The sequence below is a fragment of the Dipodomys spectabilis genome, unplaced genomic scaffold (assembly GCF_019054845.1).
Source record: "Dipodomys spectabilis isolate Male_0828 unplaced genomic scaffold, ASM1905484v1 ptg000095l, whole genome shotgun sequence".
NCBI lineage: Eukaryota > Metazoa > Chordata > Mammalia > Rodentia > Heteromyidae > Dipodomys > Dipodomys spectabilis.
In genome coordinates, this window is record NW_024870772.1 from 35,237,984 (window position 1) to 35,258,914 (window position 20,931).

The 20,931-nt window shown below is 40.8% G+C and overlaps 1 protein-coding gene across 2 annotated transcripts in view; it reads left to right on the forward strand.

The window, feature by feature from the left end:
• Fry (FRY microtubule binding protein) overlaps positions 1-20,489 on the forward strand; it is a 365,147-nt gene extending 344,658 nt beyond the window's left edge. For both annotated transcript variants that reach the window (XM_042685416.1, XM_042685417.1), the window contains 3 exons: positions 3,490-3,600; positions 16,895-17,097; positions 19,054-20,489. In XM_042685416.1, the coding sequence (XP_042541350.1) occupies positions 3,490-3,600; positions 16,895-17,097; positions 19,054-19,312 (573 nt within the window). In that variant the 3' untranslated portion in view covers positions 19,313-20,489. The remainder of the gene's footprint in view (positions 1-3,489; positions 3,601-16,894; positions 17,098-19,053) is intronic.
• Positions 20,490-20,931: the final 442 nt, after the last annotated feature.

Consider the following 20,931-nt stretch of genomic DNA (forward strand, 5'->3'; position numbering starts at 1 on the left):
CTTTAAGGTGGAAAATTAGAGTACAGAGAGATGAAGACTGTCTATGTATGCCTGTCTGAGATCACCTTATATTTCAGTATCTAAGGTTTGGTTGCAAAAACTCTATAGACAAAGAATGTTCTTATAAATACCAAATCTCTCTAGCTATGTAATGTATATCACTGACTTAAAGGTGTTCATATTTCAAAACTTTAGGAGATATTCCTGCTCAGGTCTAAGAAACTACTCATTAATGTGTGAGCAAATGGTCAGGGAATCCCAGCTTCTTAGGAGGCTGAGATCTGAAGACTGCAGTTCAAAGCCAGCTGGAGCAGGAAAATCCATGAGACTATATTTCCACTTAACTGACAAAAAGCTGGAAATAGAGGTGTGGTTCCAGTGGTAGAGCACCAGCCTTGAGTGAAAAAACTAAGTGAAAAGTGTGCCCAAGCCCCAGTACCCTCGCCAAAAACAAACCTTAGATAATGCTAGAGTTACAATATGGTAGCATCAAAAAGTGGTACCTATAGTTAAATATTGCTCAGTTTAAAAATGAATATTATTTTGTACTAATAAATTCTAGTTTACTTCTCAAAATTGTCTACCAGTGCTATTATAAAAATAAAATGCAGTCAGGTGCCAGTAGCTCACGCCTGTAATCCTAGTTACTTGGGAGGCTGAGATCTGAGGATCATGGTTCCTGCCCAGCTGGGGCAGGAAAGTCTGAGAGACTTCTATCTCCAATTAAATCTCAGAAAAAGCCATAAATGACGTTATGGCTCAAGTGACAGAGTGTTAGCTTTAAATAAAAGAAGTTCAATGACAGCACCCAGGCCCAGAGTTCAAGCCTCAGGACCAGCAAAAAAAAAAAAAAAAAAAGTAATTTTTTAGCATTTTATTTATCATTTCTTATATTTGAGAGTATACAGTATTTAATCCTTTGAAATTTATTAGCAGTCCTACAAAATATTCTCAATATGGAAGACAATCCAACTAAAGAAAATACCGCTCTGGGATTCTTGATTATATTTAGTATTAATTGTGTGGTCATAGTTTAGTAGATATAAAAATCTTACATTTAAAAGTCTAATATAGGCTGGGAAGGTGGCTCAGTGGTAGAGTGCTTGCCTTGCATGCATGAGGCCCTGGGTTTGATTCCTCAGCACCACATACGCAAAAAGGAAAAAGCCGGAAGTGGCACTGTGGCTCAAGTGTTAGAGTGCTAGCCTTAAGCTGAAGAGCTGAGGGACAGCACCCAGGCCCAGAGTTCAGGCCCCACAACCGGACCCCCCTCCCCCCAAAAAAGGGATAAAAGTCTAATATAAAGCAATACTAAAATGGGGAGTGTGGTTTCCAAATTACTCTCTGTCCTCATTACTTTACTATGTTGACATAACTGCACACATTTATGCACTAAAATCTACAAGCAGTGAGTTCGCTCTTATCTCCAAGATTAACTTGACAAAATCGGAACCAATTAATCAGAGATACTAAAAGACTAAAAGTTCTGTTTTGTCAGTGATACATGTTCCATTAGAGCTTGTTTTAACTGGAGCGCTGTGCATGTTTCAGGGTACAACATTGGCCCATTGATCAACTTTGGGCCAGCAATGCTCATACTGCTGACAGTTCTGCTCTTGGAAGAGGGCCTTGCTTTCTGTTGCATGCACACACTGACCCTGTACTTTCTTTCCTTTCCTTTGTTTCCTGTGCCATGCTTGCTGTGTAGCAAATGGAATCTCTTGCAGTAAGTTAACTTTCTTTCATACTCTTTCTCCATTTAGGCATGGACCCATAACAGGCTTTATTTTATTTACTGTTAACTACCATTTAGCATGTTTTCCCTTTTTTATTTAATTTTATTTTCTTCAGTAGATTGAGACACAGCAGCTTATGATCAATAGCATTTGGGGATGCTTTTGCACCAAAGTTCAAACCTACGTTGCTATGAATTCTCACACTACCAATGGGATATTTTAAATTGTAACTACTATTATTTGGAGGAAAGCCAGAGTGTTCATAACTAGGTTTCAGCCTAAATTGGAAAGGTAACATTGTTTGTAAACAATACTTGGGCATTTTTTTTTGCAAGCACCTCGCAGCTATCTTCTGTGGCAGACTTCAAAAGGTTTCCATACAGAAAAGTTTAAATGACCATAAAACAGTGTTTTACTAATAGATCCCATTTGAGTTAGTCAGTATTTCTATTTCTTTGAACTTAAGCTAATTAAATCCATCTAATTGGAAAAGATTTTCCCCTAGGAGCAAGGAAGAGAGAACAAGAGAAAGGTTAGAAAGGAATTTATTAAACATAGTCTTTGTATGATTTTTTTTTTACATTTAAAAATCAGGGTCAAAATTTTATTCATAGTGTCAATGGCATATACTACCTAAAACCTAAATTCTTTTCCATCAACTTATTTGAGAAAAACATTTAAAAAGTACTTCAAGACTCTCAAATCTGAGTTGAGTTCATTTGCAACGGTCTGTTAGTGAAAGGAAGGCACTATTTACCCTTCATTCATCCCACTGAAAAACTGACTAGTGAAGCATTTTTTAAAACCATGTATTTAATCTACTTTCACTGGGTAACTGCTAAGCTGTGCAATCCTACCAGGTGAAGTCACAGAATCCCACCACTATCGAGCTAACCCATTACTGAAATAAAGTAGGCAAAGATAATACAGTTCAGAGTGCAATGATCATTGATGATGGATTACAACTTGTGAATGCTTTTGCATCAGACTTTATAGAGGCCATGGAAAGAAACATTAACATTTCCAGAGAAACCTATTAAAATAAGGGCTATTTTGTACAGTTGCTTTTTCTTATTCTTTGTGCAGAAAGTTCTAGAGGTTTTTGAGGGTTTTTTAATTTTTCTTATAGAAGTTTTGCGGTTTTTTTTTTTCCTTAAACAGTTTTGGCCCCATTTCTATCTCTTTAATTCAGTAAATGCTTCCTAAGCACTGAGTAGGAGGCTCATCACTCAAACTGACAGTGCTCCAAGACCATGTGGCTTGTCTTGAGTCTCATCCTGGAAGGCAACAACTGTTCTGCTACACAGTTATCTCCCAGACATCTTCTCAATTTACAAATCTAACCCCTAGAATTACTTCACATTTTGCCTTTCAACTATGCTTATAATGAAAACAAATTCTTTGTTTTTAAGGCAATTGTTGTGTACAAAAGTGTACACAGCCACTCAGTTACAATTTATCTGTCGTGAATTGGCAAATACAAATAGAAATGTGGTGGCTTGCTTGGTCCTTTTTATAGCTTCCACTCTCTAATTAGCCATCTTCCACTATTTAGAATATAACATTCTGTATTACCCTGTGAATTCCTCATTGATACTTATTGACTGGATTTTTTGTTTCATTTGAGAATGGTAACAGCTAGTTATATTTCCTTAATTTAAAAAAAATGTGTGTTGTGTGTCCACTGAGATTCACTAGATATATCAGAATGATCCTTAATAACAATTTCTTCCCCTGCACATTCTCTCTTTAGCAACTGGAACTGTGTCAGAGGTTATATAAGCTACACTTCCAGCTGCTGTTGCTTTTTCAGTCCTACTGTAAGCTCATCGGCCAGGTGCATGAAGTGAGCTCCATGCCGGAGGTGAGTCCCTCTGCCTGCCCACCCCGCATCCCGCCACAAACACCATCAGTGTATGCTTTGTTCTGTGTCCTCCATTCCTTTTACAACTGCCCAAGTGATTTGATAATTATTTTGCTCAAGTACAGGTCGGAAATAAATGGCTCAGATTTATTTCTGTTTCTCCTTTTTCAAAGATTTTTCCAGAGCAGACTACTAAATTGAAAAACATGAGATAGCCCTCCATGTCATACTCTAGGTGCCTTACTTGAGTCACGCTGCTCCCAGCCCTGGGTCTGGACATCCTTTGAGAAATGTGCTATTCCTTCTTTACACTTGTCCTTACCTTTAAGAAGGAAATGATCGTGTGCTGCCTGGCTGTCTTCAGTTTCTCTGATGCTTTGATATTATTAGGTGTAAAGTGCAAAATAATGTGACTATACTATTTCCAAGTGGGCCAAAGTTTTCCTAGGAGTGAAAGAAAGTAATTAGTGATGTGCACGAGGCACACACATCTAAAGTTGACAGAGGCCAAAGAGATAGCAATCTTAAAACAAGAAGTAGAATGATAGAATTGAAGTTCAGTAAGAACAAAAGCATTTAGGTAAACGTGGTGAGAAAGAGAAAGCAACTGCAAGCAAGTTGTATTGCTAGACTATTAGATACCAATGGAAAGGGGGTGATGATAGAAAACAAAAAAATCAGAGGTAAGGAGAAGATGCTACATTGCATTTTTTGCAAGACTTTTACAATGTAGAAGATGGATTTGTTGACAAGTAGACTGGAGATGTGGAGGCAAGATGTGAACCTGCTGAAGTCAACTAGCACAGAAGTGTTCAGTGGATATGGAGAACAGAAATAGGACAAAAATTAAAGAAACTCTGGGAGGCCAGGGGCGGGCAAAGTTAAAACCCTATCTCAGATGAGTCAGATGTGACCAGTGGTTTGACAGCTGACACGTGTTTATGAAGGACTGTGAGGCAACTGTACATTCAGGAAGTCAAACCTTCTCCCTCAACATAGTAGACCTATATACTGGGTTTAATGACAACTTACAAGTGGTTAGATATGGGAATGTGGCTTAGCAGTAGAGTGCTTGCCTAGCATGCATGAAGCCCTGGGTTCGATTCCTCAGCACCACATAAACAGAAAAGGCTGGAAGTGGCTCTGTGGCTCAAGTGGTAGGGTACTAGCCTTGAGCAAAAGAAACTTAGGACAGTGCCTAGGCCCTGAGTTCAAGCCCCAGGATTGGCCAGGGGGTTGGGAGGTCTAAATGAAAGTTACTGATGCAGTCACTATACTAGATAGGAGTAGATGGCCTCACCCACTAAAAGAAGCTGGAGCCTGGGAAACCATACTGTCTCGCCAGGGGACAAAGGAGAAAGAACCACAAAAGAGACTGAGAATGATAGCCATTTTACCATCTATCACTCAGTTTGACAAAAATGGAAAGACAATATAACTTTCAGTCAGGTACACTTTCAAAAGCCAGCACAAAGAAGGTAATCAATGTCAAATCTTGGGTTATGAATTAATCACAAACCAGTCTTTCTCTACCAAATTATATAAAAGATCCAATAAAAGATAAAGATTACTCTTAACACGTCTAAAAAAAGTATTAAGATCCTTAGAGTGTGTCTTTTCTCAAGAAATAGAACATGCAAACTAAACTCACACTCCCATCTTTCATATTAAAAAAAGCAATTAGAGATGAGCGCCAGTGGCTCAGGCCTGTCATCCTAGCTACTCAGGAGGCTGAGATCTAAGGATCACGGTTCAAATCTAGCCCTGGCAGGAAAGTCCATGAGACTCTTATCTCTAATTAACCACCAGAAAACCAAAAGTGGTGCTGTGGCTTACTTGGTAGAGCACTTGCCTTGACTGAAGAGCTCAGAGATAGTGTCCTGGCCAAGAATTCAAGCCCCATGACTGACCAAATAAAAAAGGGGAAAAAAAGGCAATTGGAGCTGGGCATCTGTGATTTATAAATGTCTGTAATCCTAGTTACTTAGGAGTCTGAGATCTGAGGATCAAGGTTTAAAACCAGTTCAGGCAGGAAAGTCTCTGAAACTCATATTTCCAATTAAGTCCAAAAAGCCAGAAATGGAGCTGTGGTTCAAGTGATAGAGTACTAACCTCGAGCAAAGAAAGCTAAGGGATAGGGTCCTCTTTAGGGCCCCTTTCCAAATGGAAGAGGGGCCTCCTTTTTTTTGCCAGTCCTGGGGCTTGAACTCAGGGCCTGGGCACTGTTCCTGGGCTTCTTTTGCTAAAGGCTTGCACTCTACCACTTGAGCCATAGTGCCATTTCCAGCTTTTTCTGTTTATGTGGTACTGAGGAATCAAAGCCAGGGCTTAGTGCACGCTAGTCAAGCACTCTACCATTAAGCCACATTACTAGCCCTCCTATGTTTCACAGCTTTCCCTTCCACTTTCAAATACACTTGCCCTATTAAAAAAAAAAAAAGGTATGGGATAGTGCCCAAGTTCTGAGTTCAATTCCCACTACTAGCCAAGGAAAAAAAAAGCAATTGCAGCAAGATGGCCAACTAGAGGGGTCTGATGCTTTCAAAGGACCAACAAACAAATAACTATATTACAAAGGAGAGCTGAGGCCAGCTTAGAGCAAGGGAATAGTGGAAACCCTGAGGAACACAGAACTTCCGTGCCCATCCAGAACTTCTGCTGCCCATCCAGCCAGTGAGATCGATTCAGGACCCAGATGGATTTTCCTGTAGGGAATAAGTAAGCAAGAGGTTCTCAGCAGGCTTCTTACTGGTACAGATACCCAGTATCAGTTACTGGAGAAGCCTTCCCACCCTCACAGGCCTGGGAGCAACCGTGCTCCAGAGACAGCTCACGTCCTCTTCCTCAACCTCTCAGCTCCAGCCCCATGACCCAAGCTACTACTAGTCTGCACCATTTTGAAACCAGTTGCTGCTAGAGGATTCCCTGCCTTGGAAGACACTAATCACAGGATTTCTCCATCTCTGAGACTCTGCCCAGTTAACAAAAGCTAGGTGTGGTAGCTCACGCCTGTAATCCTAGCTACTCAGGAGGCTCAGATCTGAGGATTGAGGTTCAAAGCCAGCCTGACAGGAAAAGTCCATGAGACTCTTATCTCCAATAAACCACTCAAAAAACCAGATGTGGCATTGTGGCTCAAGTGGTAAAGTGCTAGCTTTGATCTGAAGAGCTGAGGGACAGCACCCAGGCCCAGAGTTCAAAAAAAAAAAAAAAGAAAAAGAAAAGAAATAATCACCATTATAATCAGCCATGCAAGAAATTCTTCAGCTGGGATTGTAGCTCAAGTGTATAGCAACTGCCTAACCTGAGTTCAGACCCCATTATTGCCCCTGAAAAAGAAATTTAATGAGAAATGCTTTTCCCAGAAGTAAAAGACAATCACCACCACCATGAAAACATGAAAGTAACTACAGTAATGTTGGACATCAATGGCTTATGTCTATAACCTTAGCTACTCACAGGGCTGAGACCTGAGGATCATGGTTCAAACTCAGCCCAGGCAGGAAAAGTCTCTGAAACACTAATCTCCAATTAACCTCCAAGAAGAGCTAGAAGTAGAGTTGTGGCTCAAATTGTAGAGGGCCAGTCTTGAGCAAAGAGATAATAGCATCCAGGCCCTAAATTCAAGTCCCAGCATGCATGCACACACACACACAAATAACTACAATAAGTTATGCTGTTAAGCCACATTCAGTACAAAAAGATAAACATCATGACAACAAAAATTGAGAGTTTAAAGTCATTAGTTGGTGGTCTTTTTGTGGAAGAAGCATTAACGTGCTAGCCTTGCACATGCTAAGATGAGTGTTCTACAATTCCAGCCCTTAGACCCAGTCTCAACCAATAAAGTCTGGGTGACATGTGTCTAGCACAGTTTTCAAGAGCATAAATAAGCTGATCATGGTTCAATCCAGAACCAAAGTTAAGGTATAAGCTTAAAATAGTCTACTATACTTCATATAACAATAATGGTAACTACAAAGCAAAACAAAACAAAAAAAGATATGGTAATCAGTTTAGCACACTGACAATTATTAAACCACAAAGGCAGACAACAATAGACAAAGAAAAAAATCAAAGACTCTACAAAACTACTCATAATTAGCTAGTAAGGAAGCCAAGATCTAGAGGATCAGAGTGAGGGACCAACTCCAGGCAGAGAAAAAAATAACAGGAAAAAGCTGGGCTGGAGATATAGCTCTGGTGGTACTGCACCAGCTGAGCAAGCAAGTGCAAGGACCTGAGTTCAAACTCCAGTACCACCGAAACAAACAATGAACAACTTTAAAAAAAATCATCTACCATTCTACCTTACACAGTTAACTTTGGATTTAGTTCCAAAAGAAAAGCAAATAAGCCCAGCGCCAGTGGCTCATGCCTGTAATCCTAGCTACTCAAGAGGCTGAGATCTGGGGATCATGGCTCAAAGCTAGCCCAAGCAGGAAAGTCCGTGAGGCTTTTTTTAAAAAATAAGTTTTTTATTGTGAAGATACTGTACAGAGGGGTTACAATCACATGAGCAAGGTAATGAGTACATTTCAAGCATTGTTACCTCCTCCTTTGTTTTTCCCCTACCATCCCTTCCCTCCCACCTCCTCTTTTGTACGATTTTATTGTAAAAATACTGTACGTAGGGGTTACAGTTACATGAGCAAGGTAATTAGTACAATTCCTATCCAGCATTGTTGCCTCCTCATTTGTTTTTCCCCTACCATCCCTTCCTTCCCACCTCCACAATTACTTCCTCCCCTACCCCCCCCCATGAGACTCTTATCTCCAATAAACCACCAGAAGTGGCACTGACTCAAGTGGTAGAGCTGAAGAGCTGAGGGACAGTACCCAGGCCTAGAGTTCAAGCCCCACGACCGACCAAAAAAAGAAAAAAAAGAAAAGCAAATAACATGGCTGGGAATGTGGCTTAGTGGCAGAGTGCTTGCCTAGCATGAATGAGTTCAATTCCTCAGTACCACATAAACAGAAAATGCCAGAAGTGGTGCTGTGGCTCCAGTAGAGTGCTAGCCTTGAGCAAGAAGCTCAGGGACAGTGCCCAGGCTCTGAGTTCAAGCCCCAAGACTGGCAAAACAAAAATGCAAATTAAAAAATCAGATCAAAAATTAGAGAACAGAAATATCATTTTAAATGACAGTAAGGGTTGATTCTTTGAAAAAGAAAAAATTTAAAGCTTAGGTGGGCCAAACATTGTGGCTCACATCTGTAATCTCACCTACTCAGAAGGTAGTAATTAGGAGGATCACAGTTAAAGACCAGCCCTGGCAAAAAAGAGTCCATCAAACCCAATCTCAACCAATAAAGGCTGAGGATGGTGATGTGTGCCAATTCCAGTTTTCAGAGGAACATAAATAAGCAGATCGTGTTCAATCCAGCGTGGACATAAGCAGAACATCCTATTTTTTAAAATAAAGCAAAAAAGGGCTGACAGCAAGTGATACAGTACCTGCTGAGCAAGCACAAGGCCCTGGAGTTCAAACCTCAGTATCAAGGAAGAACAGAGTGAGCGAGGCAATGGAGGGGATGGGGAGAAGAGACAGATAGACCTAGAAAGGAAAAGAAAAACTCAAAGTCAGAAATTCAAGTAGAGGGGCTGGAAAGGTGGCTCAGTGGTAGAGTGCTTGCCTTGCATGCACGAAGCCCTGGGTTCAATTCCTCAGTACCATATAAGCAGTAAAAGCCACAAGTGGTGCTATGGCTCAAGTGGTAGAGCACTAGCCTTGAGCTGAAGAGCTGAGAGACAGCACCCAGGCCCAGAGTTCAGGCCCTATGACCGACAAAAAAAAAAAAAATTCAAGTAGAAAGATGGACACCAGTGGCTCACCCTGTAATCCTAGGTATTCAGAAGGCTAAGATCTGAGGGTCAAGGTTCAAAGCCAGCCTGGGCACACAAATCCCTGAGATGCTAATCTCTGGTTAACCAGCAAAAAGCCAAAAGTGAAGGTGTGGCTGAAGTAATACAACATCAGCTGTAAGCAAAAATGCTGAGAAAAAGCATGAGTCTCTAGTCAAAGGCTCAGTATTGGCACAAAAAAAAGGGGAGTATAGTTAAGAGGAAGGGAGAAGAGGGGATAGAAAAATAGATGTCTCAGAAATAAAAAGAATCATACAGGACTATTATATACAATTATATGTTAACAGACAGGATAGTGTAAAGGAAATAGACAAGTTCCTAAAAAATGCACCCCACCAAGATTAAATTAGGATGATATAGAGAGCCTGCAGCACAGACCAACAACAGAGAGACTGAAGAAGTAGCTCAAAACTTCCCACTACAGAAAAACCTGCATTTCAAGGCTAACTTCTACCAAACATGCAAAGAAAATCTACTACCAATTCTTAAAGTCTTCTCAAAAATAGAGGTAGACAGCTAAGAGCCTCTGGCTCATGCCTGTAATCCTAGCTACTCAACAGTCTGAGACCTAAGGATCGCAGTTCAAAGCCAGCCCAGGCGGAAGTCCATGAGGCTCTTACTTCCAATAAGCTACTCAGAAAAAGCTGGAAGCAGTGCTGTGGCTCAAGTAATAGGGTGCTAGCCTTAAGCAAAAGAAGTTCAGGGACAGTGCCTAGGCCCAGAGTTCAAGCCCCAGGACTGGCAAAAAAAAAAAAAAAAAAAGTAGAGCTCCATGCCAGATACCTGCAGCTCAGGCCTAGAATCTGAGCTACACAGGGAGGCTGTATATCACCATTAGAAGCCAGTCCAGGCAGCAAAGTCCATGACTCTTATCCATCAAAAAGCTAAGCAAGAGTGCAAGGCCCTGAGTTCAAGTACCAATACAGTCACACATAACAAAGCCCGGTTCATGCTTGTAATCCTAGGCTGAGATTGGAGGATCACAGTATCCTGGACAGGAAAGTCTAAGAGACTCTTCTCTCCAATTAACCATCCCCAAAAAATGGAAGTGGAGCTGTGGCTCAAGTTGTAGAGCATTAGCCTTGAGCAAAAAAATGCTCAGGGACAGCATCCAGGCTCTGAGTTCAAGCCCAAGGACTGGCATGCACATGCACACATGTGCAGACACACACACACAAGATAGAGCTAGAGAGAATACTAACAAACACATTTTATGAAACCAACATCACATTGATACCTAAATAGACAAAAGCACTATAGGTAAATTACAGGCCAGTTATCTCTGATAAACAGCAATGCAAATATCCTGTATAAAATATTAGCAACCAGGACTGGGAGTGTGACTTAAATGGTAAAGTGCCGGCCTAGCAAAGGAAAAGCACTGAGTTCAAATTGCAGTACTGCCAAATAAACTAAAGAACCAAATTCAACAACCCATCAAAAATCCCACATGACCAAATGGGATTTTATCCCATTTATTTAATATAGTCAAATCCATCAATGAAAATACATCATATCAACAGAATTAACCATTAAAAGCACCAATTAAAAGTCATTTTAATTAATTAAAAAATGGGCAAAGTTCAACATCCTTTATTGATTAAAAAATTCTAAACAGTTAAGGTATAGGAGAGTTTCTCAACATAATAAAAATCATTTATAAACCGGGTCAGTGGCTCTCACCTGTAATCCTAGCTACTCAGGAACTGAGGATTGCAGTTCAAAGCCAGCCCAGGCAGGAAAGTCCATGAGGTGCTTATCTCCAATAAAGTACTCCAAAAACTGGAAGTGGCACTGTGGCTCAAGTGGTAGAGAGCTGAGGGAAAGCACCCAGGCCCAGAATTCAAGCCCCATGAGTGACAAAAAAAAATCATTTATAAAAACTCACAGTTGGACTGGAGACATGGGTTAAGTGGTAGAGAACCAGCTGAGGAAGCAAACCCAGCAAGTGCAAAGCCCCAAGTATAAACCCAGTACTGGCAAAAACCAATTACATGATCAATGAAGAACAACTGAAAGCTTTCCCATTAAGATCTGATTTAATGCAGAGATACCTACACTCATAGCTTCTACTCAGCAGAGTACTAGCAATAGTAGCAGGAGCAATCGATGAAAAGAAATAAAAGGCAAGAAATACAAAAAAAAATCTCTATTTGCAGATGACATGCTGCTATATGTAGAAAATCCCAGAGATTCCACAGAGAAAAATAAACTAGCACTATAAGTATATAAAATCAATAGCATTTTTGACACAGCTGAAAAAGAAATCAAGAAAACAATCACTTTTATGAAAGCACACAAATGCACATACATATTTGGCTACATGAAATTGTGCAGGCAAATCAATGTAGTCAAGTATATTTTTTTCAACTAGTTTTAAACATAGATATCAAGATGACACAATGGAGAAAGGATAGTCTCTATATGTGGTGTTGAAAAAACTAGCTTTCCACACGCAAAGAATGAAATACGGGCTGTGGCTCAAGGCTGTAATTCTAAGTACTTGAGCTAGGCAGAGATAAGGGGATTGCAGTTCAGAGCCAGCCAGGCAAAAAGAGTTTTAAAAGACTCCATCTCTGCCAATGACTGGGCACAGTGATATATTTGTCAGCTACTGGGGTAGCACAATGTCTGGGTGCAATGACACACCATTATCATCCCCAGAAAATCAGGGAAGCATAAATAGGAGGATCATAGTCCAGGTTGGCCTGGGCATAAATCAACAACATACCTCAAAAATAACCAAGGCAAGCCAAACACCAGTGACTCATGACTATAATCCTACCTATGCAGAAGTCTGAGATCTGGAGGAGCAAGGTCTAAAGCCAACCTGGGCATAAAAGTCTGTTGAGACCCATCTCTTAACTAACCAGCAAATACCTAGGCAGGAGGCATCACTCAAACAGTAAGCACCTGCAAAACAAGAAGGTTAAGTGAGGGCTGGGAATATGGTTTAGTGGTAGATTGCTTGCCTAGCATGCATGAAACCCTAGGTTCAATTCCTCAGTGCCACATAAATAGAAAAGGCTGGAAGTAGTAGATTGCTGGCTTGAGCAAAAGAAGCTCAGGGACAATGTCCAGGTCTTGAGTTCAAGCTCCAGGACCGGCAAATAAAGCTAAGTGAGCATGAGGCCCTGAGCTCAAGTCTTAGCACCAGCAAAAAGGAAAAACTTTAAAGCAAAAGAGGGCTGGAGACATGGCTCAAGTGGTAAAATACCTGTGAAGCATGAGGCTTTGAGTTCAAACCCCAGTGCTGCCAAAAACAAATGAGTGAAAATAAATCAACTCAAAGTGGTGAATAAAATTCCGTCTATAAGACCTGAAACCATAAAACTCCAAGAAGAGCTTCTCAACCCTAACCTTGATAGTGACTTTGGAGATCACAAAGCAACAAGAGGTGTCTGGGAGCATGGCTGAAGTGGCAGAGCACCTACTTGACAAGCATAAGACCCTGAGTTCAAACACTAGTACCACCAAAAAAAAAGGCTATAAAAATGAAATCTATAAATGAGACTATATCACAAAAAGAATGCTTTCTGCACAGCAAGAGAAACACCAACAAAATGAAATGCCAGGTATGGAGTGGAAAAAAAGTATTTACAGACCATATATTTGATAAGGTCTTAATATCCAAAACATGAACTCTTACAACTCAATCTCAGAAAAACACATGACCCACATGAAAGGGCAAATGACTTGAACAGACATTTCTCCAAAGATGACAAAAACAAAACAATGGTCTATGAAGAGATTCACAAATTCACTAATCATCTGAGAAATGCAAATTATAACCACCACAAGATGTCAGTTCATTACCAATAAGGATAGTTATTTTGAGAGAAAGAGAGGGAAAAACACATAAACACATTAAAAAAAATGAACATTACACTGCTGGTGACTTTGCATTGGCACAGCTATTACCAAAAGCTGTATTGAGATTCCAGGGAAATTAGAAATAGAACTACCATCTGACTAACCGTCCCTGTACTGTGTGCATGCCCATAGGAGATGAAATGATCACTTCATGCAGGTAGCTGCACTTGTGTGCACTGAGGTCACTAAGACCTTTTTGGTCTGTTGAAGTCATGCCTTCTGACAAAAATTATACATTTGAGGGTTCTAGATTATAAAATAAAACTAAAATTAAACAACAAAGGTTACAACAAAGATAACTAAGTTTATCTTCCAATCCATGCTCTGCCTCCCTGCAGCTCTCTGCTCTGAGATGCCATCTCAGACCTAAGGCTGAACCTTGTGGGCCTAACCCAACTAGTCCTTTTCTGCTCTGTTCAAAACTACCAGCTGAGGGGCTGGGAAGGTGGCTCAATGATAGAGTGCTTGCCTTACATGCATGAGGCCCTGGGTTCAGTTCCTCAGTGCCACATAAGCAGAAAAAGTCCGAAGTGGTGGTGTGGTTCAAGTGGTAGAGCACTAGCCTTGAGCTGAAGAGCTCAGTGACAGCACCCAGGCCCAGAGTTAAGGCCGCACAACAGACAAAAACAAACAACAAAACTACCAGCTGAGTCTAGGGTCCACCATTTGCCACTGATCTGGGGAAACACCCAAACAAGGTATGAAAAGATGCCAAGTTTATTCAGAAACAAAATGGTCGTATAAGACCAGTAAGCCAAGATGATGTTCCCCTTACCTGCCCAGAACCCATTCCCAGCAGTTGAAGGGTAATCTTAACATGCTGCATCTCCTGCAAGTGCACACAGGCTTCAAGAGGAAGGTCTCCTCTGAGTGTACCACTTCATAGTCAAATACAACTGGTTCACTTCTTGGTAAGTGCAAAGCCAAAACAAATAACTAAGAAGTGAAATCAATTACCTGCCTCAAGTAAAAAGAGTGTGGGAATTAATTTCCAAAGCAATGCCTTCCAATAAAATTTACATTCAATAAAGTAAGTTGACTGTGGCTTTAGTAAGTTGTTACATAGCAGGTGTTATTTTTATACTTACATATTATTACCTGAAGTTTTGTAGACTTACAGTGAATTTCTCCTCAAAGACTTCCTTGGCTTAAGATCTTTAGAGAGAAACTCACTTTTTCACATTTAAAACTAGACACAAAATGCAGGTATTCTAATATCCTTTTTGTTGTCATTGTGGTTGGTCCTGGATCTTGAACTCAGGGCCTCAGCACTGTCCCTGAGCTTTTTAGTTCAAGGCTACCATTCTATCACTAAGCCACAGCTCCGCTTGTGCCTTTTGGGTGGTTAACTGGAGATAAGCATTTCATGGACTTTCCTGTCTGGGCTTGGCACTGAACCACAATCCTCAAATCTCAGTTTCCTGAGTAGCTGTGATTGCGGGTTTGAGCTACCAGTACCCCTCCAGGGCTTCAGTTTTACAGTACAGACAGTAAGCTGGGGATGAAGAGGAAAGGTGAAGGTGTTGAATAATAACTTTCCAAAGGAAATGGGCATCATCAATGCATTTCAAAAGAAATATCCCTTAGCTCGGAGCTGGTGGCTCATCATACCTGTAATCCCAGCTACTCAATAGGCTGAGATCCTAGGGCTGCAGTTCAAAACCACCCTGAAGAAGGAAGAGCTAAGAGACTCTTGACTCCAATTAAGCAACAAGAAAGCCAGAAGCAGAGCTGTGGTTCAAGTGGCAGAGAGCTAGTCTTGAGAAGAAAAAAAACCTCAAGGACAGTACTCAGGCCCTGAGTTCAATCCCCAGGATCTGGAGAAGAGAAAGAGAAAGGGAAGGGGGGAGGAAGGGGGAAAGGGAGAAGGGAGAAGGAAGGGAGGGAGGGACAAAAGAGAAAAGAAAGAAAAGACCCTTAAATATCATAACAATGGTTTTTAATGTTCTCTAAGAGCAAATCATGAAATGGTTATCTTATATATTTTGAGGAAACTTGAAAGTGAAGCTGTGGATTCTCTCTTGGGATTTACATTATAACACTCTGGGATTTTTTTTTCCAGTCTTTTTTTTTTTTTTTTGAGACCAGTCTTGCTATCTTCCCTAGCCTGCCTTTGAACTCCTAAGTCCAAATGATCCTCCTGTTTCAGTTTTCCAAGTTGCTGGGACTACAGGCACATGCCACTTTGCTGGCTTACTTCCAGGAATTTTGGGGGAAATACCCTTTACTTCTGTAACATACTAGGATTACTTAAAAATTATTCTTTTCACTCTTTCCTAAAATTGTGTTTTCAGGCTTCTTCCAAGGCATAGAACAAGCTGGGAACAAGTGGTTAGAATACGGATCATGTTCATTTACTGAGCACTTGTGTGCCAAATTGCACTACATATTTAACATATATTATTTCAGTTAGTCTTTAAAATAGACCTGTGGGGTGGGTAATATCAGTCTTCCCAATGAGAAACATGAGGCATGTGAAAGTCTATTTACTTGATTTCACCCACATAGTGTGTTAGTCAGCCTTCTATTGCTGTAACAAAATGCCAGAAGCCAGCAACATTACAAAGATGAAAGATTTATTTAGCTCACAATTTTAGAGGCTCCAAGTCCAAAGAGCATAGCATAGGTTCTAGCTGCCACCACATCATAAAAGAAAGCCCTATATATCTGTGTAAATTCTCTCCCTCCTTATAAAGCCAACAGGATTCAATTACTACCATTCCACTGGTATGGCTTAATCTAAACACTTCCCAAAAGCTCCACCTCTAGCCACCAGAGTCAGAGGCCAATTAAATACTCTTTGTACACCATCAATGTCAGACTTTGGGGGCTAACCTCCTGCATGAGTTCAAGGGACAAATCAGATCCAAATTATAGCAGTAGAATTGCTCCCCTCTCATCCCATTTTGCTTTCCATGCTCCCAGTTACCCACAGTCAACTTCTACCCCCACAAAAAAATATGAAACGGAAATTTCTGGAAGAAAATATACATTTTCAATAACTTTTGCTTCAATGCATTGTTATAATTAACTAACAATAAAACAGGAACATTTCTTACTGTGTATAATTTGTACATCAAGCTTTGTCACAGATATATATATATACACATATATATGAAAAAGCATAGTATATATCATGTTCAGTAATATCCAAGGTCTCAAGCATCCACTGTTTTGGGGGGATGGGGGTGGGAAGTCTTAGAACTTATCTCCTACAGATAAGGGGGACCAGGGGACCTTGCTGTCCTACAGGTTGTTAATCGAACCCTGATCTGCCCTACCCTTAAGTGTGTCCCCTTTTGCATTTTATGTTCTTCCCAAACAAAAAGCATTTTCAACAAAGTCCTCATCATGTGTTGGTTGATATGTAAAGTTATTTAATATTGATAAAGTTATTTAGTGCATTTTAAAATATGCAAAGCTTTAGATGTGCCAGGTAGTGCAATCATGTTTTTATTAACTGAGATATATTGTCAAATTTCTTTCCTTGTGGAAGGAAAAACCCAACCTGTATGTAAAATATGGTCTTTGGGTTTTGTTTTTTTTCTACACAAACAGCTGCTGAACATGTCCAGGGAACTGAGTGACCTGAAGAAGAACCTGAAGGAGGCCACTGCAGCCATTGCTGCAGACCCGCTTTACATAGAGGGAGCATGGTCCGAGCCCACGTTCACATCCACTGAAGCTGCCATCCAGTCCATGCTGGAGTGCCTGAAGAACAATGAGCTGGGCAAAGCCTTGCGGCAAATCCGGGAATGCAGGTCATTCTACTGTTTCTTTTAGATATCATTTATAGGAAATGAACCCAATCTTGACTTTGCATGGTTAGGGATGGATAGATTCACGGTGGGGGGGGGGGGGGGGGGTTCTGAGAGAGAGAGAGAGAGAGTACGCACCTGATCTTGACTTTGCCATGGTTAGGAATGGATGGATTAACCACAGGAAAAAACTAGGGGGGTGGTTCTTTTCCTCCCATGTGTGTATATCCGATCTTGACTTTGCCATGATTAGAGATGGATTCACCACAGGAAAAACTGGGGGGAGAGGGGGGGGATGTAGTTCTTTTCCTCCCTACTCTGTGTGTGTGTGTGTGTGTGTGTGTGTGTGTGTGTGCACGTGCACACACATGCACACATGTCAGTACCAGGGTTTTAACTCAGCGTTTCAAACTATCCCTCACCTTTAAAAAAAAAAAAAAGACAAGAAAGTCCAAGTTTACTTAAATGGAAAAAAGAATAAAGTAGGAATATACTCCACCACATGGGAGTGGGGGTGAAGGCTTCCCTCTGCTTTAAAGCCTAGCTGGCACTCTTCCACTTGAATGTCATCTCCAGCCTACCATTTTGCTAGTCTTTAGAGATGGAATCCTGTGGACTTTTCTGCCCAGGATGGCTCTAAATCCTGCTGGTCTCAGTGTCCTTAGTAGCTAGGATTGTAGGTGGGATCCACCAGCTCCCAGCTCTCTTTACAGTTTCTTTTTTATTTAATTTTATTGTGAAGGTGATGTACAGAGGGGTTACAGTTGCATATGTAAGATAATGAGTACATTTCTTGTTGAACATTGTTGCCCCCTCCCTTGTTTTTCTCCCACTTTCCCTTACCATCCTCTCTGCATTTTTATACTATATTCCAATTCATTAGCACCAGAGTGCCACAGTAAATTAGATGGTGGCTCACACCTATAATCCTAGCTACTCAGGAGGCTAAGATGTAAGGATCACAATTCCAGACAGAAAAGTCTCAGTGAGACTCATTTCCAATTAACCACTCAATAACTGGAAGTGGAGCTGTAACTCAAAGTAGTAGAGCTCTAGCCCTTTAGTAAAGAGCTCAGGGACATTACCCTGGCCCTGAGTTCAAACCCCACGACTGACAAAAAAAATTCCATTCTGATATTTGCATACTCTTACAGGTTTATGAAAAACAATAATGTCCAATCATAGTATTGGTACAACTCTGAATATATTAAAACCTAAGGAATTGTATACTTGGGCTTGGGCAAATCATGTTGTATCTCAGCCAGGCAGATGTTGGCTCACTCCAGTAAAACCTAGCTACTTAAGAGGCGAAGAGCTAAAGGTCCCAGTTCAAAACCAGCCTGGGGCTGGGCACTGGTAGCTCAGGCCTGTAATCCCAGCTACTCAGGAGGCTGAGATCTGAGGATCTCAATTCAAAGCCATCCCGGGCAGGAAAAGTCCATGAGACTTTGTATCTCCAATTAACCACCAGAAAACCAGAAGTGGCATTGTGGCTCAGGTGGTAGAGTGCTTGCCTTCAGCTGCAGAGTTGAGAGATAGCACCTAGGCCCAGAGTTCAAGCTCCATGACCAAACAAAAAAAAAAAAAGAACAGAAAACAACTGGGCAGAAAAGTCTGTGTCTTGGCTCCAATCAACCAACAAAAAGCTGAAAGTGGAGGTGTAGCTCAAGTGGTACAGCACGATCCTTAACTGAAAAAAGTTAAGGGATAGTGCTGAGTTCAAGCCCCAGAATCAGCACAAAAATGTTTAAGAGTTCCCCACTCACTCGCCCTTTTGGCAGTACTGGAGTTTAAACTGAGGACCTCACTTTTGAAACGCAGTTACTCCACCACTTGAGCCATACCTCTAATGGTAGAAAGCATTTTTCAAAGTAATATTCTTATACTAATGATGATTCATGACCATAGCCTTTGTGAGCAACAGCTCCTCTAATCTGTGTTGTTCTTTCTTGACTTCAGAAGTCTTTGGCCCAATGACATCTTTGGAAGCAGTTCCGATGATGAAGTCCAGACACTACTGAATATTTATTTCCGTCACCAAACCCTGGGACAGACGGGTACCTATGCACTGGTGGGATCTAACCAGAGCTTAACTGAAATCTGCACCAAGCTGATGGAGTTGAACATGGAGATTCGGGACATGATCCGCAGGGCCCAGAGTTACCGAGTCCTCACTGCTTTCCTCCCAGACTCCAGTGTTTCTGGCACTAGTCTCTGACAGGAGCCACCCATCCCCCATGCTTTCCAAGCTGGGGGTGCTGCCATGCTGGGGCCATGTCTTTCAATGTCTTCACAGTCTTTACAAGGCTTGGACAGACTGTTCTCCCTCTTGTTACCTGTAGGACTTTTTCTAAAGAAGATGGCAGAACTTCCAACATGTAGCAATACTCTTAAGAACCAAGGTAGCCTAGGACCTCTGGAGACAGACTCCACCTACCCTGCTGTGTGGCACCGGTGTGTTTTCCTTTCCTGAGCACATGCAACTCACAACTGAAGGAGTCACTTACATCGCATACCAAAGCCGACCCTGAACAATACCTTCCTTTCTAGAAGCATCTTTAGATTGGCAAAAAAGTGCAATGTTTTCTTCACTAAAAAGTTTTATATTCTAAAACTTGTACATTCGTTCCCCTTCTCCTTTATCTTTTTTTCCTTTGTTTTTTTGTTTTTTGGGTGTTTTTTTTTTTTGGTGGACTGAGAAAGAGGGCAGGCAGAATGAAGCTGGACACTGAAAAAATTGTAAGATGGTCAACAGCTGACAAGCCTGTGTATTTGAAAAGGGAATTGTAAATGGACTACAATTTAATGTACACTGTTATTTGAATACAATTACTGTATCTAAAAGGAGCTGCTATGAAGTACCTTTCTTATGTTGCTAGGCTACTGTTTCTAAAGGGCCCAGATCTCTTTGCACCGTAAATGATCCAGAGAGACTCTTTTTAAAGATCTTGGCTGCTTTTTACTAGAAGGTTGCTTTTATGAGCATATTTATACTACAGAAGGATGAGTGTTACTTTTAATTAACTTTGCCATTTTGTAGAGAAAAGTTACTCGCATTATCAATTCTATGTCTTTTCACCTGTCACGCATGCATATTTTAATATCCATTTGATAGCCAGAATCATAATGGTAAAATATGAGTTGTCACTTTGTTTCCTAAGAATGTCATATTTTATTTATAATATATATGTAAAGGGCCATTCTTGAGTTTTCTCCTGAAATTTATGGCTGTCAAGTATTAGATGTGTGCATGTGAATCTGTTGCACACCAGAAACATATTCAAAGTTTATCTATGTAACTTATTCACTCTGTAAATACATTTAAAGTTTTTGTGATGTGATCTTGATATTCTGTTCAGAACTTTCTTTAGACTAAAAAAAAAAAAGACAAAATACACGGTGAGCATGCATTTTCTTTCTGGTTCATGAACACGGTTTGCCATGCAGGATGCCACAGTTGACAACTTCAGGGTGGCACTCACTGGGGATGTGGCATGCAAGGCCCTTGATCAAAGATTATACCTCTGCAATAGTCACAAAAAAAAAGACTGGGCCCTTCATCAAATTCTCTGTAATCAACCACAGAGAAAGCCCAGAGAAGAATGAGCACTCTGGTTGTCCAGAAACAAACATTAGGTTTCCATATTTAAAACCCTCAAATCGACTCTATCTACTCAGTAGGACTTTTCATTTTGTCCCTGATACCTCCAGACACACATAGTAATCTAATTTACACTGTCTCCCTACTCTTATTTTACTTGAAATAACAAATCTAACTTGCCTAATACATTTATTAAATCACTGGTAATTTTTTTTCCATCAGTCATGGGGCCTGGG